Source organism: Sander lucioperca, chromosome 16 (genome assembly GCF_008315115.2).
Source record: "Sander lucioperca isolate FBNREF2018 chromosome 16, SLUC_FBN_1.2, whole genome shotgun sequence".
NCBI lineage: Eukaryota > Metazoa > Chordata > Actinopteri > Perciformes > Percidae > Sander > Sander lucioperca.
The window spans coordinates 25,547,316-25,569,624 of record NC_050188.1 but is presented as its reverse complement, the minus strand read 5'-3'; the positions used below and the strand labels follow the sequence as shown (position 1 = coordinate 25,569,624).

General features: G+C 38.5%; 2 protein-coding genes across 2 annotated transcripts in view; both read right to left on the bottom strand.

Moving 5' to 3' along the window:
• LOC116037654 overlaps positions 1-20,780 on the bottom strand; it is a 90,696-nt gene extending 69,916 nt beyond the window's left edge. Inside the window, exons 1-8 of the mRNA XM_035993063.1 lie at positions 20,717-20,780; positions 20,231-20,500; positions 19,241-19,519; positions 18,043-18,345; positions 17,478-17,579; positions 14,243-14,377; positions 13,760-14,026; positions 702-980 (exon numbers count right to left, since the gene is read on the bottom strand). Of these exons, the coding sequence (XP_035848956.1) occupies positions 702-980; positions 13,760-14,026; positions 14,243-14,377; positions 17,478-17,579; positions 18,043-18,345; positions 19,241-19,519; positions 20,231-20,500; positions 20,717-20,765 (1,684 nt within the window). The 5' untranslated portion in view covers positions 20,766-20,780. The remainder of the gene's footprint in view (positions 1-701; positions 981-13,759; positions 14,027-14,242; positions 14,378-17,477; positions 17,580-18,042; positions 18,346-19,240; positions 19,520-20,230; positions 20,501-20,716) is intronic.
• LOC116037655 (major histocompatibility complex class I-related gene protein-like) overlaps positions 1-22,309 on the bottom strand; it is a 103,017-nt gene that overhangs the window by 69,866 nt on the left and 10,842 nt on the right. The window lies entirely within an intron of this gene.

Here is a 22,309-nt window from a genome sequence, read left to right as displayed (position 1 = left end):
GTGAAAAATCTTCCAAGTAAAATAAATAAGTAAATAAACATCAAACAACAACACTAAGAGTTTAAAGCCATGCTAGCAGCTCTGAGGTTGTTCTGATGTACAGCGACGCTTTGAGCTCATTTTACCAGCATGTTGATGTTTGGCAGGTTATAATCTCAGTTCTGCATGTTAGCATTCTAATATTTCCTCATTAGCTCTAAACCTAAAGTACAGCTGAGGCTGAGAGAATGTCATTAGTTTAGCAGGTATTTGGTTATAAATCAAATAGCTGGATAAACAGAAGGATTTGACCTGATGATGGCGTTAGCTGAAAAGTCAGAGGTTCAAAGTTTTTACAATTGATTCTCTGGGGACCATGAATATATGTACAGTATTTTACAGCCATCCAGTCAGTCTGTAACAAGCTGAAGGACAAACAGACCAACTGACAGACCATCTGTCAATGCAGTTAAACTTACTTACCGTATGCTAACTGTGCACTGGCTATCATTGGCTATTGATAGAAAGTAATGTCAGAGCACTCTAACTTGTCAGTCTCTACTGATTGAGGAGGGCTAGATCAAATCTTACCACCACAGAAAACAGCCAAAAAGAAGGTGATGTCAGACTGATTGGAGTGATAATAAAATGACAGTTCAGTCTGAGCAGACTGTATGAACATTGTTGTGTTCATGAAACTACATCAGGAAATGGGATTCTACCTTTTCTCAGCAGAGAGCTCTTGCCGTAGTCCACATAAATCTTCAGCCATTTAGGATATATCTCAGTGAGGAAAATCTCAATGCGTTTTATTCTAGATATATCAGCATCCCAACTTTGTTTGATGATGACAGCTTGTGGTTTTGCAGCGATCCATGTCAATGTCTTCAGGTCGAATGCTAGGAAGTCTTCTCCATCATAACCATACTTATTAAAACCATTGACTTCTCCAGTCTCATCGTCCCACTCACAGCCACTCATACTCTGCAGAATGTGGACACCTGAGAGACAGAGACTGTAATTATTAATAATGCATAATAATAATAATAATAATAATAATAATAATAATAATAATAATAATAAGACATCTTATTTATAGAGTGGTTTTGACAGTACGTGAAGACATTTCACATTAACTAAAATGATCATATAAAGCAACCAACCCGTTCTCATTCCGAACTCGTAAAATAAGGACGTTTGGACAGAGGCTGTCAGCGTCTGATGTGACGAAAAAGGCGTCTTTCAGCGTATTTGTGTAACGCACTGGGGAGAGCAGCAGTTAGAGAGGATTTAGCGATTATGTAAGGGCGAATTTCCGCACAAGGAGGTTAGTTGGGGTGGTGGATGGGTCAAACAAACACAGGACTTTTACCCAGAAGAGCGGGGTTCGCATCCTGCTTGTCACGCTTGCTATAGTCGCTTTTTATTTTCCTCCCGCGTGTCACAGAACCGTACTCCCACCCACGACCCTTTCCTAAACATAACCATCCTGTTCTTCCCGCGTGTTACGGAACCGTAAGCCCACCCACGACCTTTTCCTTAACATAACTGCGTCAAAAGGGACGGTAATAGTCCCGACCAAGCGCGTTTACTTATAGCGCTAAAGGGACGGCAATAGTCCCGACCAAGCGCTTTTACTTATAGCGCTAAAGGGACGGTAATAGTCCCGACCAAGCGCGTTTACTTATAGCGCTAAAGGGACGGCAATAGTCCCGACCAAGCGCTTTTACTTATAGCGCTAAAGGGACGGCAATAGTCCCGACCAAGCGCTTTTACTTATAGCGCTAAAGGAGACTTTTAGCGTCAATAAGAACGACAAAGGCACCTGACCAAGCGTCCGTATTTTACGAGATGAGTGTGAGAACCTGTTGAAAGCAACACATCAAAAAAATAAAACATAACATTACTCCCACAATAGGGAGTTCTGCTGATTTGTGGTGTTTGAAGGAGAGGTTGCTATGAGTGATTGAACCCCATTTCTATTTCACAGCTTAAATAGTAACTAGTCTGTAAATTCCCAGATGACTGCTGATGGCAATGAAACAAGTGTGCATTCTGTGCACATCCAACTGTTATATAGCAGAATAGCAGAATATGTTATAGCATAAAAACACACACACATATATATATATATATATATATATATATATATATATATATATATATATATATATATATATATATATGTACAAAGTTACACCAGTGTGGATCACTCCATAGTTTAGGGTTCCAGATGTGGAACATGAACTGAACCATTCCTGCTTGGTGTCCAGCTGAGGACCTGATCTCTCTCCTCCTTGTGTTCTGTTATCATAGAACTGGTGCTATCTAACATCTGCAGCCTTGGATGCAGTCCCAGGTCCAATTGACCAACAACTTATAGTTATTGCATTATTTTCTACTTCTTGGATTACCATCTCAGAAAGGCAGCTGCATTTCATTAGTCTGATTTTGTGCAATGAAAGTTTACTTTGTTAACAGAATATTTATTCTGTACATGATGAAAAAAGTCTAGACATGCTTCCAATTTTCCAACATGTAATATCAAAATCTTAGTTATTTCACTTTTTAAGCGTTATGCAGCAACACAAAGCTTCAGATGGATTCCTGAAATAAAACCTGAACAGACAGATGATAAGACCTCAATCCAATTATCTGACAGGTCAATGAAGGACATGTCTTGTATTTCCTCTTCCTGTGTATGTTATTGTGAAGATATTTAACTATTGATGTTTAGAATTTCATTATCTCAGGGTGGGAATGAGTTTAGGTCACTTTAGAGTTTAACAGTAAAAGTTAAATGTAACATGTATAAATACTGTACCTCCACTTTGGTTGAAGCGTTGATTGAAGTTATCCATTTTGGCTTTAAAGGAGATTGGCTCAATCAAATATCCTTGAGTGTAAAACTCCAAATGCTGAGGATTGTTTTCTAAAAATGTTTTCACGGAGTCCTGTCTGGGTTCTACTATCTTTTTGTTGCTGTCGCAGTAACCTATCGGAATTTCATCCATCTTGGCAGCATCCACAAACTCTGGGAAGTTTGGGACTCCAGAAGATCCAGTGGCGAAAAACTTGAGTGAGTGTTTCACTGAAGGACAAACAAGGTTTATAGATTCAGTATAAATAGACGCATATCATTATTTTATCATACATATGATGGCAGTATGATTCAGCATGATAGTCTCGAGGTGAAGTAAAAGTAAAACTATAAACTCCAGCTGTGTTCCAGAGCTACACAGAAACAAAACACAGAGCTGAGTTCAAAGTAAAGAATTAAAATGTGATCTTACCTGGAGATGAGACGTGACAGAAGAGAAGCAACAACAGGAACTTTTTCATCTTGTTTTGATAAAGACGTGTCTGAGGACCGAGCTGGTTCAGCTGTTCTGTATTCTGTGTTTTTTCTCCAAGGAAGGAGTGTCTCTGTTCTGATGAGAGATGGGCGGATGATACAGAAGTTGGGAAACTTGTTTCAATCCTGTGAAAATCTGCGGGTGTTAATGTAACACTGGTGTTTCAGGACATTTTTCATTCAGTTTGACAGTTCTGAAAGTTTTGCAGTTAAACTTTGCGATCGGCACATTAGTGGGATAAGAAGATAGGAGAATAACACTAGAAAGACATAATCATAAGTCTGAGAACTTTTGTACCTGATACCAAATAATAATGAAGGAAATAATAGGCCAATTTAATAAGTAGACACAGTGGACCCTGGGCCTAAACTACTCCAGTAAGGTACATTAACATTTTGTGTAAGCAAAAACATTTTACATGTAGGCTTTTTGGACAATTCAGTATTTTAATTAAATAGGCTAAATGTATTTGATTATAATATATTGCACCATAGAGACGCATTCTATATTTTATACAGCACTTCTGAACAAAAGAAGACTTTTTAGTTAGATTAGAGAGAGGTGTGGTAGAGCTTTGGCTTCAGTCCTGAAGGGCTGCTCTAAGTCTGGACAGTCACCAGATGGCACTGTGCTGCTGCGTTTGAAGCCCCAAAGCTTTTCTGCTATTCTGCTTTTTCTGTTCCGATGCAGAATAAAAAAGACTGTAGGCTAGAAGCTCTCTTTGCTGAAGATAAAGTTCAATCAGTAATCACTAATTAGCTCCACATGTGTATCTCAACACAGACATATTAGTTCTACTTGCTACTTGTTTGATTGATTGGGAGGAGGAAAATACAGCCTTCACAATCTATTTTCTTTGTGACCTTTAATTCAACAGGCCTGACTTGTACACATCATTCATAATAGCATATCATTCAGAAACATTCTAATACTTTCTATGTTAACATCTGGAAAGAAATACCTATAGATTTTATTAATGTTAGAGCAAGTAGGCAATGTGCAGAAATCATAATAAATAACTAGGGCAGTGCCTGTTGGAAACGTTCCTGTCTGGATTAGGCCGACTGCTTGGCCTGTCGTGTAGCTGCTGGTAGTTTTCTTTTTCAGATCCATTGTACCCCAAAATTACCTAAAGTAGGACCCCAAAGCACTTAATATGCAACTCCACAGTATACTGACGTACTGTGTACTTCTACTTCAGGAAAAACATTGTCACACTAAAGAAAGAGAAATGTTAGTGGTTTTACATTGATTCAGATTTTACTCACAAAATAGGCCTATCCCAATTAAAATGTGGATTAATCTCAGACATTTGCCTCATGGACTCATGGGGGTGCGCCATGTCCCACCCATCCGGCCCGTTATGAGAGCCAATCAACAGATGTCTGCGTTAATCAACCACCAGAACCGTCCGAGTATAGAGACGGACTCTGCCGCTCCGGCTGTGTGTGTGTGTGTGTGTGTGTGTGTGTGTGTGTGTGTGTGTGTGTGTGTGTGTGTACTTGAGAGAGAAGGGGAAGTTTTTCCTTTAACTAGGCTACATTTTAGTGTCCTCTTTGTCGTCAACAGTATTGCATGTTGATCGCCACAGTCAGCGTTTAATGTCAGCGTTTAATTTCTCGTCATTATTATCATTAAGGGATTTAACACTTCAGCAGAGATAAGAACATCCAAACAGGCTTAGTGGCTTAATGTTAAAGAGCAACATTTCAACAACGTCTCCACACAACAAATGTTACTATTAAGGGTTAAGGGTAGATGTCGAAGAGTAGTCGTGAACAGGTGTATACACTCGGGAGGAGTTGGAGATGAAGTTGACAAGATGGGATTTTTATTGTTTACCCCAATTAAGGCCAAATGAGGCAAAATCGTGGTATAAAAATTAACAAAAATTAAGGAAAGCAGAAAAATATATATTTTCAAGAAAATAAAAGTAAATTGACTTGAGAGTCAAAACAATCACATAATGCAAACATACAACTGTTTCCTAATTGACCTTAAATCAAGTCACTACTCTGAGGGTATCCAACAGACTTACGTCCTCCTCCCTCAAGGGTTTCCTCAAGCTCTCTGTCTCTCCAGCAAATACAACTGCTACTCTATATAGCCTGAAGCCTGCCCCTCAAATTGGAACATACCAACACCACAATACAATGCAGGGGTGGCTCAGGTGAATAGACAGTAAAGGCTCCATACAGCCAAAATTAACGTATCTATGAAGCTAGACATTTACAGAATATCATTTACATAATTCACATTCACATTAGACAAAGCCACAAGACATCTTGATGGCTAATAAATGTATTACTTAAAATTCATGTTACTTCCTGTTACCCCGGAAGTCATAGAGTCATTTAAACCCGAGGATCGCGGCAAACTTTCCTTTATAACAAAGAGCACATGCTGGTAAAACAAAGATTAAATGTTACCCTCTATTAGCTTTTAAACTCAATAAACGGACACTAGATAACAAAGACATATATGTTGTGTGATTATTATAACTGGACATGTTTGTGAAATAAACTGTATGGTTTTAAACAATAAAAAATGATGTATTGATCGATGAAGCTATAGCATTTAAATCACCGCAGTATTAGATGTTAAATATGTGCGCAAGAAAGCTACGGTATTACTATGGGGAATTAGTGAATGACTAGGTTAACAGATGATTTGACATCAGTGTGTGGTAATTAACAGAACATATGAACACGCTAAACAAACCTGTACAGGCAACATATACACTCAGTCTTAGATAGATAGCGCGTGGCTACCGTGACGGCAGCCATGCGCCCTGTCACACACACCCAAGGCAGAGCACCAACTGAGAACATCAACCAAACATTGAAGGGTGTTTGCTGGATGGAGACACACCTGGATGCTAACATGGGGCTGTAGCTTCTTGCTGGGGTGTACAGATCCTGGAATGAGGCTACAGCTTATGGGATGCTGAGTCAGGCCAGAGTATAGTTCATGCTACCATGTTACTTCGGACCTTTATGTGTTGTACTCTGTTTCAAAAGTTATCTGCTTTCACAATCGGGAGACAAGAGTTGCTTGCCGTGTAAATGACAGCTTGCTCCCATTAGAGATGTTTGGGACAAATGGGAACACTTGCCATACATGTAGCCTCATTCCAGGATCTGTACTCCTCAGCACGAAGCACACACACAGTATAGCATTTTTCAGTATAGCATTTTTCTGCGACAAAGCAAATCAAAGTGCTTAACATAAGACACTATTTTTTTCATTATTGGTATTTTAACTTCCATTGACAGTTAAATGGACTAAGCCATGTTGTAGACTTCCACGGAGATGAGTGAAGTCTATTAGAAGCACTTTTCCGGTGATGGCTGAGTGTTACTGCACAGCCTCAAACTGAGCTTGACGACGTAGATGTGACGTGAGCAACCTGTCTGAAAGTTGTAAGTCTTCTGGTAGCTGTGCCAAGAGAAATCTCAATCATTCCGAATTTTTCAGAGACGGAGAGCGTAGGTGTATATAAGGAAATAACATGGACACAGGCTAATTATTGCTAACTAAAATGCTAGTTAACATTAGTAATTAAACTTAAATAGCTAATGTAAGTCGAAACTGCCTGTGAGCTTCTCCTGTACTATACGGTAATTCCTCTAATATGCGACAGAAACTCGCGTGGTTATGACACAATCGTTAGCCTATTTTTACAGAAATGTCTGCTACGGAGCCATAACGTGAGATACAAGGTAATGGAGCCTTTTAAACATTGTTATCTTTCTTTAGAAATAAACAATGGACAAATAGAGTCTTTAAACGCTTCAGATGTAAAGTTATTCGCTGTCAAAGTGACGCCAAAATGAATGGCAGTCAAAAGTGCAAGTCAATGGAATGCTAACGGCAGGTGATGGCTTGTTAGCCTATGAACCTCTGCATAGGAGGTACGCTTTTCAGACGCTCGCTTACCCCCTTAGTAAATTCTCACGTACAACGTACAGCAATATCGTTCACAGACGCCAAGCGGTAATTACTAAGTCACTTCCAGAGTATTCCGCTGATTTTTTAAAACGTTATTAAAGTGCATAACTTACTGGAACAAAACTGAGCAACGTGTTGTTGTTGGTGACAAAACCACTGATTAAATATGTACATTGAAGCAATACTGTCGTTAAAGACCCGCTGATCGTTGTCCGATTCTCTGATATGAATGTCCCCATTGCATTGTGGGATATGGGCTTTGAATGCGCCCAGCTCGGCTCGTATCCTAGTGTTCTGTCTTACAGCATACTGTAATATTTTACCGGCATTAAGCCAAAATAATATTATTAAAATAAATAAATTAATACCAAATAAAAGATGACATCTAAATAAATGTTGATAGATGTAGCGTTACAGTTTTAAAAATATCAATAAACAACAAAGCAATCCAGCTTCCCTGGAAATAAGACCGTAATAATAACATTAAAAGAAATATATAGAAACCATGATAAGATCTCGTGAATACAGTTGTGTTCAAAATAATAGCAGTCCAACATCACTAACCTCATAAATCAAATTTTTTTTGGTAGAAGTGATATTTCTACATGGCAAATAATTTACTAGTAAGTGTTGTAGAGTCATAGAAAACCAACAGACCCAACAGTCATGACATGCATGCTGCTCATTCTGTGAAATTGAATCTGTAATTGAAAGGGGCATGTTCAAAATAATAGCAGTGTTGTGTTCAATTAGTGAGGTGATTGATTCTGTGAAGAAACGTGTCAATTATGGCCCATATTTAAGGAAGGAAGGAAGCAAATGTTGTGCATGCTGGTTATAGTGCATTTCACACTGAAATACTCAGCAAGATGGGTCGTTCCAGACATTGCTCTGAGGAACAGCGGACTTTGATTAAAAACTTGATTGGAGAGGGGAAAACATATAAAGAAGTCCAGAAAAGTATAGGCTGCTCAGCCAAAAGATTTCAAATGCCTTGAAATGGCATCCAATGCATGAACGACATGGGAAAAAAACGGTCAACTACCATTCGAATGGATCGAAGAATAGCCAAAATGGCAAAGGCTCAACCAATGATCAGCTCCAGGAAAATCAAAGAAGACTTAAAGTTACCTGTGAGTACTGTTACGATCAGAAGAAGGCTATGTGAAGCAAAGCTATCAGCTAGAAGCCCCCGCAAAGTCCCATTGCTGAAAAAAAGACGTACTGAATAGGTTGAAATTTGCCAAAGGACACATTGACTGGCCAAAGGAGAAATGGGGCAACATTCTGTGGACTGATGAGAGCAAAATTGTTCTTTTTGGGTCTAGGGGCCGCAGACAGTTTGTCTGACGACCCCCATGCACTGAATTCAAGCCACAGTACACTGTGAAGACAGTAAAGCACGGTGGTGCAAAAATCATGTTATGGGGATGTTTCTCATACTGTGGTGTTGGGCCTATTTATCGCATACCAGGGATCATGGATCAGTTTCAATACATCAAAATACTTCATGTTGCCTTATGCTGAAGAGGAAATGCCTTTGAAATGGGTCTTTCAACAAGACAATGACCCAAAACACACCTGTAAGCGAGCAAAGTCTTGGTTCCAGATGAACAAGATTGATGTTATGGAGTGGCCAGTCCAATCCCCAGACCTCAATCCCATAGAAAACATGTGGGGTGACATCAAAAATGCTGTTTCTGAGGCAAAACCCAGTAATGCAGAGGAATTGTGGAATGTAGTTCAATGGTCCTGGGCTGGAATACCTGTTCACAGGTGCCAGAAGTTGGTCAACTCCATGCAACACAGATGTGAAGCAGTTCTCAGAAATAATGGTTATGCAACTAAATATTAGTGCAGTGATTCAAAGTAAAGCCAACCCTTGAGACATTTTTTTCAGTTCATACAGTAAATGTTTGAGTTTGTAAAGAAAAATGCAGCCTAACATTCCTTTTTCTTCACTTTCTGTAAAGGTATAACACAAACTTGATCAATTTTGGTCATGTTTTGATTTGGAATTGAATGTGCAGTGTTCCCAATGCAATGCTATTATGGAATTAAAAGCTATTCTAAGGATTTTGAGCATTATTAACTTTTTTTAAATCACACTGCTATTATTTTGAACACAACTGTACATGTTGATTAAAACAGAGGTTATAGGGCTAAAAATACCAACTGGCAGAAAGAATCGTGCTGTGATCACGAAAGATGCTTCTCATTGAAATACATTAGTTTAAAAAACGTGCTGACCATCACGAAAAAAAGAGATTAACGTGTCCGAGTACACAAATCAATAGATTAAATTACGTGACATTTCACAAACTGAATAATCTCTGCCGGGTCATATTTGACCCGTAACACCACATAGGCCTATGTTACTTTATGAGACATTTACAATTTACCAAAATTCTCACAACTTTGTTTGTTTTAAAACAGCCATGTCTGAGGATATCATGAAGCCTTGTTCCAATAAAAACAAGTGAATGGTATTTTTTTCACATCTGAACTTGAAAACGGGTCAAATTTGACCCTAACACAATATAAGGGTTAAGGCAGCTTGTTTACCTAAAGGTGTTAATATTTCACATCACAGCATCTACTGTTGTGTTGTCCAACAAGACGTCACAGTGTGCAGGGTGGTGTGTTAGCCAATCATGTTTCTGGATTCAGTTTCTCCGAGAGCTCAGCACTGTTGACAGGAGCTGTAAGGTCAGAAACACACTTAGTTGGTCTTCTTATCCTCCACTGACTTTAGCTTTCTCTAAAAACTTCACTTACACAATTATCATTAAAAAGCCTTTTTAATCTACAGCAAGGTTCAGATCAGATACAATAAAAACAAGTTCTACTTACGAGGTGAAGGGCGATTGGCTGAAATGAAAATAAAATAAATGATTTCACTTGTCACAGTTATATTTGTTCTCATCCTCTGTTTATTTAACACGTATGCACACTGCTGAAGATCTGCTATAAACAGATTTCAATTGAACTCTGAGCACAATAACAATAAAGATCAGTCTGCAATAAATGTGTCAGTTTTACAGCCTGGACAAGAGCATCAGCTCCTTTGAGTCTCTCACCTTTCTTCTTTTTGGAAACCGCAAATCCAATAGCAGCAATGAAAACAGCAGCAACCACAACACCAACAACCAGTGCAGAAGTAATCAGGATGGTCATGTTACTGGGCTCCTCTGCTTGGAAAAAATAAAAAAAATAAAAACAAATTAACAAAGAAAAATTATTTCACAATTTGTGAAGCAGGTTAGAACAGAAGTACATCCATCCATTTATTCAGCACACATACAGGTTGTGAATACAGTATACTCTATATAGTAGCCATTAGCGTGTGTGCAGAAATATATTGTATTTAAATGGTACCACATGGGTTAGATATATATATATATATATATATATATATATATATATATAGGGTTAGGGTTGTATTTATACATTGTATGTCCGTCAGGGTCACATGATCTGACCAGTGATCCTGGAAAAGGAAGATACATCAGTTTAAGACTGATCTTGTCTTCATCAAGAATGATAAATCACCAGTTTGGTTCAGATGACAAAGGTAAAACTGACAAGAAAGTCAAACAATGAGAGCATTCAGCATCAAAAGAAAGTTGTCATTTCTAAATGCATTTTCACCTCTGTTGGTCCTGATCTCTGCTTTGTCCAGTTTGGTGACGATGTCGTCCTCCACACCAGAGAGATGAAACACACAGTCGTACCTCCTCTAGTCTTCAGCTGGGACTGATGAAAGGTCCAGGTCAACACTCATCTGGAAGGATCCATCGTGGTTGGGGAGGATCTCTCCGAGGTCCACGTCCTCATGAAGCTCCTCTCCATCTTTCCTCCAGAACATCATGGCTCTGTCAGGGTAGAAACCTGTAGCGTGGCAGCTGACTGGAGAGGAGGGAGACTTCTGGAGGAGAGACACTGAGGGAAGTGTAGAATCAATCAGGAAATGGCCTAGACCGCGCACCAGGCTACTGAACGAGACCGAATGTAACCGTGCAACCGGCCGCTCGAGTCAAGCGGTGTCTTGGTTCTCAGCAAGTTTGAGTTATTAACGAAGACTTGTTTCTGGTGCATCTTAGATGATTGTGTTCATGGCAATTCACACATTATCGATGGGGAAGTACATCACTTACAAATCATGTTATCTTGGTAGTTATGTTAAGTTAAATGTTAGAGAAGTGAATGTTGTTACATGGTAGGTAGGCTGTCATGAGGAGACCGCGCACCAGGCTACTGAACGAGACCATAAGGACCGTTACCGAGGGTACTGCATGAGTCTATATTCAAACGGGTGTCTAGGTTCTCGGCAAGTTTGAGTTATCAACCGATCCCAGAAGCCTTTATTTCTCGTGCATCTTAGATGCTTGTGTACATAGAAATTCATAGGCTACATTATCGATGGATATCACATACAAATACACGTCATGTTATCTTGGTAGTTATGTTAAGTTAAATGTTAGAAGTGAATGTTGCTACATGGTAGTTAGCCATGTATGTACCGAATGTAACCGTGACCAGTGCATGAGTCTAGTGTCAGTCAGTATGAGTGTGTAAATAGTATGTTGAGACCGAATGTAACCACAACCGCTCAAGTCTAATGTAATCAAGCGATCATATATTAACTCGGTAGGCCAACCTACGACCGTCCGGTTGAACTGACTCGCGTAAAAGAGTCGGCTGTCCCATCACAATGGAAAACAAAAATGAAGAAAAATTCAATAGGGAATTATTAACAGAAGGTGTGAAAATTCTTCCAAGTAAAATAAATAAGTAAATAAACATCAAACAACAACACTAAGAGTTTAAAGCCATGCTAGCAGCTCTGAGGTTGTTCTGATGTACAGCGACGCTTTGAGCTAATTTTACCAGCATGTTGATGTTTGGCAGGTTATAATCTCAGTTCTGCATGTTAGCATTCTAATATTTCCTCATTAGTGCTAAACCTAAAGTACAGCTGAGGCTGAGAGAATGTCATTAGTTTTGCAGGTATTTGATCATAAATCAAATAGCTGGATAAACAGAAGGATTTGACCTGATGATGGCGTTAGCTGAAAAGTCAGAGGTTCAAAGTTTTTACAATTGATTCTCTGGGGACCATGAATATATGTACAGTATTTTACAGCCATCCAGTCAGTCTGTAACAAGCTGAAGGACAAACAGACCAACTGACAGACCACCTGTGAATGCAGTTAAACTTACTTACCGTATGCTAACTGTGCACTGGCTATCATTGGCTATTGATAGAAAGTAATGTCAGAGCACTCTAACTTGTCAGTCTCTACTGATTGAGGAGGACTAGATCAAATCTTACCACCACAGAAAACAGCCAAAAAGAAGGTGATGTCAGACTGATTGGAGTGATAATAAAATTTCAGTCTGAGCAGACTGTATGAACATTGTTGTGTTCATGAAACTACATCAGGAAATGTGATTCTACCTTTTCTCAGCAGAGACCTTGCAGTAGTCCACATACATCTTCAGCCATTCAGGACAAATCTTAGTGATGTAAATCTCATTGCGTTTTATTCTAGATATGTCAGCATCCCATCTTTGTTTGATGATGACAGCTTCTGGTTTCAGAGCGATCCATGTCGATGTCTTCAGGTTGAATACTATGAAGTCTTCTCCATCATAACCAAACTGCATAAAACCATTGACCTCTCCAGTCTCATCGTCCCACTCACAGCCACACATCCTCTGGAGAATGTGAACACCTGAGAGACAGAGACTGTAATTATAATAATGCATAATACTACTACTACTACTACTACTACTACTACTACTACTAATAATAATAATAATAATAATAATAACAACAATAATACTAATAGAGTGTCACTCCCTCATTGTTATTGCACAACTTTTACTTCTTGGATTACAACAGGACAAAGTGGGTCAGCTCCAGTTTTTAGAGTCAGTTAGTTTCTCTCCACTGACTGTAAAACTCCAGTGCATGATGGGAAACAGCCGAGTTTCCCCTGATCTAAAAGCTCATTGTCTCAGATGTTTGACCACAAACATTACGTGTTATAAAAACTCTTCATTTCACAATTAATTACTAATAAAGACTTTGATTTTATTAGTCTGATTTTGTGCGATGAAAGTTTTCTTTATAACAGAATATTTATTCTTTACATGACGAAAACTTTAAGCCCAGACAGGCTGATAAAGTTAATTCCAAATATTCCAGACAGTATCAAATCTTAGTTATTTAATATTTTAAGAATTATACAGACAGATGTTAGAGCCCTCAGTCTCATTATCTGACAGGTCAATGAAGGAAATAAAGGATGTCTTGTATTGCTGATTTTCCTCTTCCTGTGTATGTGAAGATATTTTGACTGTATTGATGTTTTGAATTTCATTATCTCAAAGTAGAAATGAGTTTGGGTCACTTTAATATACAATTAAGATGTGTAACAGTTTAGCAGTAAATAGTGAAATATTACTTCCAGTTTGGTTGAAGCTCTGCTTCATGTCATTCATCCAGTCTTTGAAGTTAGGCAGACTCTCAAGACACTCTTTAGTGTACATTTCCCAATACTGACGATTGTTTTCTAAAAATGTTTTCACCCAGTCCTGTTTTGGTTCTACTGTCTTTTTCTTGGTGTCGCAGTAACCAATCAGAAGTTCATCCATCACTGCAGCAACCACAAGCTCTGGGAAGTTTGGGACTCCAGAAGATGCAGTGAAGAAAAACTTCAGTGAGTGTTTGACTGCAGGACAAACAAGGTTTATACATTCAGTATAAATAGACGCATATCATTATTTTATCATAAATATGATGGCAGTATGATTCAGTTAATCTAAAACATGATAGTCTGGAGGTGAAGTAAAAGTGAAACTAAACTCCAGCTGTGTTCCAGAGCTACACAGAAACTAAACACAGAGCTGAGTTCAAAGTAAAGTAAAGAATTAAAATGTGATCTTACCTGGAGATGAGACGTGACAGAAGAGAAGCAACAACAGGAACTTCTTCATCTTGTTTTGATAAAGACGTGTCTGAGGACCAAGCTGGTTCTGTTCTGTATTCTGTGTGTTTTCTCCGAGGAGGGAGGGTCTCTGTTCTGATGAGTGCTGGGCGGGTGTTAAACGTCACTGGTGATTCAGAAAATGTTCCAGTTTGACAGTTCTGAAAGTTTTAAAGTTAAACTTTGTGATCGGTACATCACTGGGATAAGAAGAGAGGAGAATAACTGAGACACGTGGTGATGCACACTAGAAAGACATAATGTATCACAACACAGACATAATACTTGCTACTTGATCGACTGTGAAGAGAAAAATAAAAGCTTTACGATCCATTTTCTTTATGAACTTTATTTAAACAGACCTGACACCATTCATAATAGCACATCCAAAAAATATATTTTATGAACAGATGGAAATAAATACCTATAGACTTAATTAATGGGAGAACAAGTAGGCAATGTGCAGAAATCATAATAAATAAACAAACTAGTGCTGGGGGACTTCGGTAAAGTTAGAAAGGGGGGAAGAATCTGTACCAAGGAATTAAGTGGGTTTTCAATCCCCCCACAGGATCACATCATGGAGGAGTTTGAGAAAGGTTGGTAAGATCTGTGAGGAAGGTCCTGAATTCCACCCTGAAGGTGCAGAAACTTGATGAGGAAAGTCTTTACACAGTTCTTTGTGAAGCAGAAGCTATCATAAACAGCTGTCCCCTTACCAAGGCATCCACTGATCCCAATGATTTGGAACCGCTAACCCCTAACCATCTTTTGCTGCTCCAAATCAAGCCATCTTCGCCAACGGGACAGTTCCAAAAGGAGGACATCTATGCTCATCACAGATGGAAACAAGTTCAGTACATAACTGACTTGTTTTGGAAACACTGGATTAAGGAATACTTGCCTCTTCTTCAGGAGGCTACTTGTCAGATATGGTGACCTCTGTTGTACTGGCTCTGTGATGACTCCAAATAAGAAAACATGTGTCCAGATTAGTGTGAAAGGATGACTTAACTCCCCAAAAAATATTTTGAAGTTTCACTCCAGCCGATTTTTACCTGAATCTTGATCGCTAGATGTCTCCGAGTACTGTCAATAGGAAAAATCAACGGTACTCTGCAAGCATTTGGTTTGTTCCTTGCCAGTCACCAACTGATGAGCCTCATATTTCTGTTTTTTTCTCCTGTATTAGCATCATAGCCCAACAAGAATATATGGCATTACATATGGCAAAAAAATAAAAATAAAAACTAGGATAGAGTTTCTCTTGAAGCCACGTTTCATTTTATTACCTCTGCCATGTTTGAAGTTGTTAGAAGGCATCTTTTACAGAGCTATTGGTGAGCTGTTCATCCTATTTCCAGTGTTCATGCTAAGCTAAGCTAACCTTGTCTAGGAGCTAACTCTGCTCAGAGTTGACACTGATATTGATCTTCTCATCCAACTCCTCTGTGAGAATACTGAATGTTCAATTTAAAAGTTACTGCAACTATAGTGACAGATGACTCAAGGTAAACTCAAAATTGGGGACTTTATTGAAAAGCAAAACATCAGCACCAAAATAAAGCATTACATTAGATCCTGATTGGGCTCCGTGACAAACCCGGCCACCAGGCGCTCACTGAGGAGCCCTCCATCTGGTCATGGCTCCAGACGGGGGCCCCGGGCTTCCTCCGGGCAGGGTAACTCTACCTCTTCCTCGTTGAATCATAGGGTTTTTGAACCAGTCTTTGTCTGGCCCCTCACCTGAGACCACTTTGCCATGGGAGACCCTACCAGGAGCACCAAGCTCCAGACAACGCAAACCTCGATAAGGTGATGGTTCCCGGAGATCTTAACATTAATTCATGCTTATTGATACAGAGTAAAATGTGCTAAAAGTTAGATGAGAATATCTACGAGGCCTTCATTAGGTCCTGCAGTTGACTGTGTCGTAGTGAGCCCTCTGACAGGTGACATCATTCTCTAACCCTGTCTGAAGGTATCTTTAAGCTGCATTTAAATCCATCGCTCACACAAGCAAAGAGCCATTCTCTGCTGCTTATCTAACTTGTATCCACTCAGGCTAAACTAGTGGCTGGCCCAAACTGGTTTGATGGGCACCTTCATGAATGATCAAATCAAATAAAGATTCAACTTTATGTGAATGCCACGAATCGCTGAGTAGTGCAACAACCATCACCGTCTACTGATAACCATCAGTTAGCAATTAGGAAAAACTTTTCATGAGTTGCGTCCCTTGACCTGTCTCACCAGTTAATAATATATACATCCAATAATCCATCAGAGATGATTTTGAGCCTCATATTCAGTGTTTACAGAAACCTGTTTTCATCAACTTATTCTAAAGCTGTGAAGTATTGTTAAAAAAATAATCAGAAAACACATTTGTACTGATACACATTGCATCAGTATAAAATAAATTATAAAAGACTATAAATATTCTTACATTTCTTTTAGATGAGAACTTAGAAATTTAGACTTAAAATATAAATTCTACATGTATGCATGTAAAAATAAAACTATTACATTTAACATTTACAATCTCAAACACATACATTCTAACTACAACTTCCCTTTTGTTGCAGGAAGTCTTTCAGTGGGTTTTAGTTCTGTAAAGTTATATAACATGACACATACTGTATCAAAGTTGACTTTTTGTCAGTCAGGTCTTTGGAGTCAGTTTCTCAGAGAGCTCAGAGCTGCTGTCAGGACCTGGAAGGTCAGAAACACTGTTAGTGTGCAACTGTGTAAAGCATTCATCCTCTTCTGAACCTTTATAAACAGTAAATGTAGGAAACAGTCTTATATAAGATAATCAGCACAATAATGTCAAACCTTTTTAATCTACAACATAAAGTGTTTCAGATCGTTGAAATAGAATAAAAGTCAATTTTACTTACAAGATCGAGGACATTTGGCTGAAATCAAAAGATAATTTCAGTTACATCTGGAAATGCCAGAATATCTTTCATCACCTTTCCCCACATTAATATATGATCCCCTTTTCTACTCACTCAAACTGAAATAAATCCATCCCTCGCTGCTTTAAATTGTTGGATTTAGGGAACTGATGCTTGTTTCAATTTAATTCAAAACGCAACCTGGATTAAAGCATCAACTCAAACATTTAAATCAAACTACTGAAAAATCAAAAGTCAATTAAGCAGATGATTTTTCTATTTGTCTCTCTCACCTTTATTCCTTTTGTAAACGATGAATCCAGTGGCAGCGATGAAGACGAGAACAAGAACAACCACTGCAGCAGTGATGGGGACGATCATGTGACTGGGCTTATCTGGTGTAGAAAAATAAAAATTATAATGTATACTGTGCAGATGAATCAGGTTAGAACAGAACTACATCCATCTGTTGATCTGATATTCATACATACATGTGGGTTTGTTGCTATGAACTATAAGGCTAATCAGCTATTATCTTAAAAGTGTGTCTGTAAAATTATATTGTGTTGGATTTGAAAGATCGACTCTTCATTTGGCAGACCGCAATGCACAAAAATTAATAAGAACAAAAAAGTAATTTAAAATCCTGATGTGTGGGCGTGGTAAAAACAATCTGGTTTCTATGACTCTAAGAAAATCAAATAATCTTGTTATCACATGATGTGACCAGTGATTCTTGCATTGGTTTAATTTAATTATTTAATTGGTTTATTATGATTTGTTTCTGAAGATGGATTATTAGCTAAAGTGGAGGGTAAAAATGCAGTCCCTTTAACCACACTCTGATCTCATTCTCACCTCTGTTGGTCCTGATCTCTGCTTTCTCCAGTTCGGTGACGATGTCGTCCTCCACACCAGAGAGATGAAACACACAGTCGTACCTCCTCCAGTCTTCAGCTGGGACTGATGAAAGGTCCGGGTCAACACTCATCTGGAAGGATCCATCGTGGTTGGGGAGGATCTCTCCGAGGTCCACGTCCTCATGAAGCTCCTCTCCATCTTTCCTCCAGAACATCATGGCTCTGTCAGGGTAGAAACCTGTAGCGTGGCAGCTGACTGGAGAGGAGGGAGACTTCTGGAGGAGAGACACTGAGGGAAGATCTGCACAGACAGACACAGAGACAGAGAGCGAGAATACACAGTAATCAACTCAAAAAAAATATTACTCTATAGAACTACTTGTGGTCAAAACCTACATAGGGTACATTTAAGTGTAATGTGACCCAGATAAGTTCATAAGATAAATAGTACACAGCCTATGAAGTAAACCACACCTGTTTATCATAAAACATTGTATTGTTTCTTAAATGATCATGAAATTGACTATTACCGTCAACAGTTATACCCTTAAACAATATTGTGAGCTATAAAAACATATGACAGTACTCCATAACAACTCATCAGTTACACAACCTCTATATTGTTTGTAGGCCTGTATTGACAGACACCACCACCAACAGTAAAGAAACTCACTACAGTCACAAAAGAAGGATCTGACATGTTTTTATAGTCTACAGCAAAGCAACAAGTGTTAAGGGTATTTCTACTTTGAAACACTGACACTCACTAACACTGCCCTGGCTATCACAGTCTCAGATTTGATGGAAGGTGATGTCAGACTGATGGAGTGATAATACAAGGCAGTTCAGTCTGAGCAGACTTTGTTGTTGAATATATGTACAATATTTTACAGCCATCCAGTCAGTCTGTAACAAGTTGAAGGACAAACAGACCAACTGAGAGACCACCTGTCAATGCAGTTAAACTTACTTACCTTATTCCAACTGTGCACTGGCTATCACAATCTCAGATTTGATGGAAGGTAATGTCAGAGCACAGTAAATTGTCAGTCTCTACTGATTGAGGAGGGCTAAATAAAATCTTACCACCACAGAAAACGGCCAAAAAGAAGGTGATGTCAGACTGATAATACAATGACAGTTCAGTCTGAGCTGACTGTATGAACGTGAAACTACATCAGGAAATGTGATTCTACCTTTTCTCAGCAGAGAGCTCTTGCCGTAGTCCAAATACATCTTCAGCCAATCAAGATACATCTCAGTAAGGAGAATCTCAATGTATTTTATTCTAGATATCTCAGCATCCCATCTTTGTTTGGTGATGACAGCCTGTGGTTTCGGAGTGATCCATGTTGATGTCTTCAGGTCGAATGCTATGAAGTCTTCTCCATCATAACCAAACTGATTAAAACCATTGACCTCTCCAGTCTCATCGTCCCACTCACAGCCTTCCATCCTCTGGAGAATGTGGACACCTGAGAGACAGAGACTGTAATTATAATAATAATAATTACAGTCTATTATAATAATTAATAATAAGACGACGACTACGACGACTACTACTACTACTAATAATAACAATAATAATAGTGTCACTGCCTCATCATTATTGCACAACTTTTACTTCTTGGATTACAACAACAGGACAAAGTGAGTCAGCTCCAGTTTTTAGAGTCAGTTAGTTTCTCTCCACTGACTGTAAATCTCCAGTGCATGATGGGAAACAGCCAGGTTTCCCCTGATCTAAAAGCTCATTGTCTCAGATGGTTGACCACAAATATTTCGGGTTATAAAAATTCTTATTTCATAATTAATTACTAATAAAAACTTTGAATTTATTAGTCTGATTGTGTGCGCTGAAAGTTTCCTTTGTTAACAGCATATTTATTCTTTACATGACAATAATTTTAAGAAAGTTAATTCCAAATATTCCAGACAGTATCACATCTTAGTTATTTTAAGAAGTATACAGACACGTTAGAGCCCTCAGTCTCATTATCTGACAGGTCAATGAAGGAAATAAAGGATGTCTTGTATTACTGCTTTTCCTCTTCCTGTGTATGTGAAGATATTGTGACTATGTATTGAGGTTTGAATTTCATTATCTCAAAGTGGAAATGAGTTTGGGTCACTTTAATAAACAACTAAGATGTACAACAGCTTTGCAGTAAATAGTGAAATATTACCTCCAGTTTGGTTGAAGCTCTGCTTCATGTCATTCATCCAGGCTTTGAATAAGTTAGGAAGCCTCTCAAAACACTCTGCAGTGTACATTTCCCAATGCTGAGGGTTGTTGTCAAAAAATGTTTTCATCCAGTCCAGTTTTGGTTCTACTATCTTTTTGTTGGTGTCGCAGTAAGCCACCAGAAGTCCATCCACCACTGCAACACCCACAAACTCTGACAAGTTTGGGACTCCAGAAGATCCAGTGAAGAATAACTTCAGTGAGTGTTTGACTGAAGGACAAACAAGGTTTATAGATTCAGTATAAATAGACGCATATCATTATTTTATCATAAATATGATGGCAGTATGATTCAGTTAATCTAAAACATGATAGTCTGGAGTTGAAGTTAAAGTGAAACTAAACTCCAGCTGTGTTCCAGAGCTACACAGAAACTAAACACAGAGCTGAGTTCAAAGTAAAGTAAAGAATTAAAATGTGATCTTACCTGGAGATGAGACGTGACAGAGGAGAAGCAACAACAGGAACTTTTTCATCTTGTTTTGATAAAGACGTGTCTGAGGACCGAGCTGGTTCAGCTGTTCTGTATTCTGTGTTTTTTCTCCGAGGAGGGAGGGTCTCTGTTCTGATGAGAGATGGGCGGATGATACAGAAGTTGGGAAACTTGTTTCACTCCTGTGAAAATCTGCTCCAACACATTGTGCCAAATGAAGAATACCACGTGACTTTGACGTCATTACTGGTGTTTAAGAACATTTTTCATCAGTTTGACAGTTCTGAAAGTTTTGCAGTTAAACGTTGTGATCGGCACATTAGTGGGATAAGAAGAGAGGAGAATAATTGAGAAACATGGCATTGTACACTAGAAAGACTGATTAATTCTAGGGGCATAAATCACATTTTATTATGATACAATATATATTGATTCTTTGGAAGATAGAATATTTACTGATATCACAAAATCTGCCACGATACGATGTCGATCTGATTCAATTCAGGGGCCTGGACCAATACCAGACGATACCATCAACCTATTCAACACAATCACTTTGATTTATATCAACTCACAGAAAGAAACTAAAATATGATCTGACAAGTTCATTACGAAGCTCTTCCAGACATTTAAATTGAAAACTACTATTTGTAATAAAAAGAATATAAAGTGGGAATTTCAAAATAAAGGAGCATCTTAAAGATGACGATATGAATTGATATTTTCACTTTGTATCAATAATTTTGGACTGTTGAGGATTGAATCAATATATCGATCCAGATCAATGTATTGTTACACCCCTACCTGATACCAAGTAATGTAATACAAATAGGCTGATTTAATGAATAAAATTCTCCAATCACATCACATAAAGTGTTACATAAATATCAACCAAACTGAAACGCATGAGCCCACAGTGACACTGGGCCTAAACTACACCAATAAGGTACATTAATATAACGCGTCAGCAACAATATCCTGTTTTATATGTAGGGTTTTTGGATGATTCATTTATTCATTATTTTACTTTAACATGTTGCACAGTAACATCTACATGTAAGGCATTAATTCTGAGCAAGTATTACAGATTTTATTTTATTAAAAGGCAACACCATCCAGTGTTAGTAGTGATGACTTTGGACTCTCATTTCAAACTGAAATACCGTCCACATCATATCTCGGATCTATTTATGTCAAACATGATAAAATGGACTTGTGCACTACAGTACTTTCACCCCAGCCCGGATTCCAAATAAGAAAATTAAACAGATCAGATGCTGTAGGCTAAAATGTTTGAAATCCAACTAATTAGATGATGTTGCATGGCCAGATGTGTTGGAAACATTTCCTCCAGACAGCTGTTAAAAGAGCACATTGTTTACGTCAAAGTAGACTGAATCAACGGAAGTACATTTCCAGGATAAAGCCTGACATCAGGCTTTGTAACTCACCTTCTGCTCTCTGTGTGTTGCTGTTCTCAAACTCTGGTCGCTACGGAAAACAACAATCTTCGAGCTACCAAGCTACACGCTGAACATGGCAAGTTTGGAAGAAAATTTGGATCAGGCAACAAGGCAGACCTGCTTA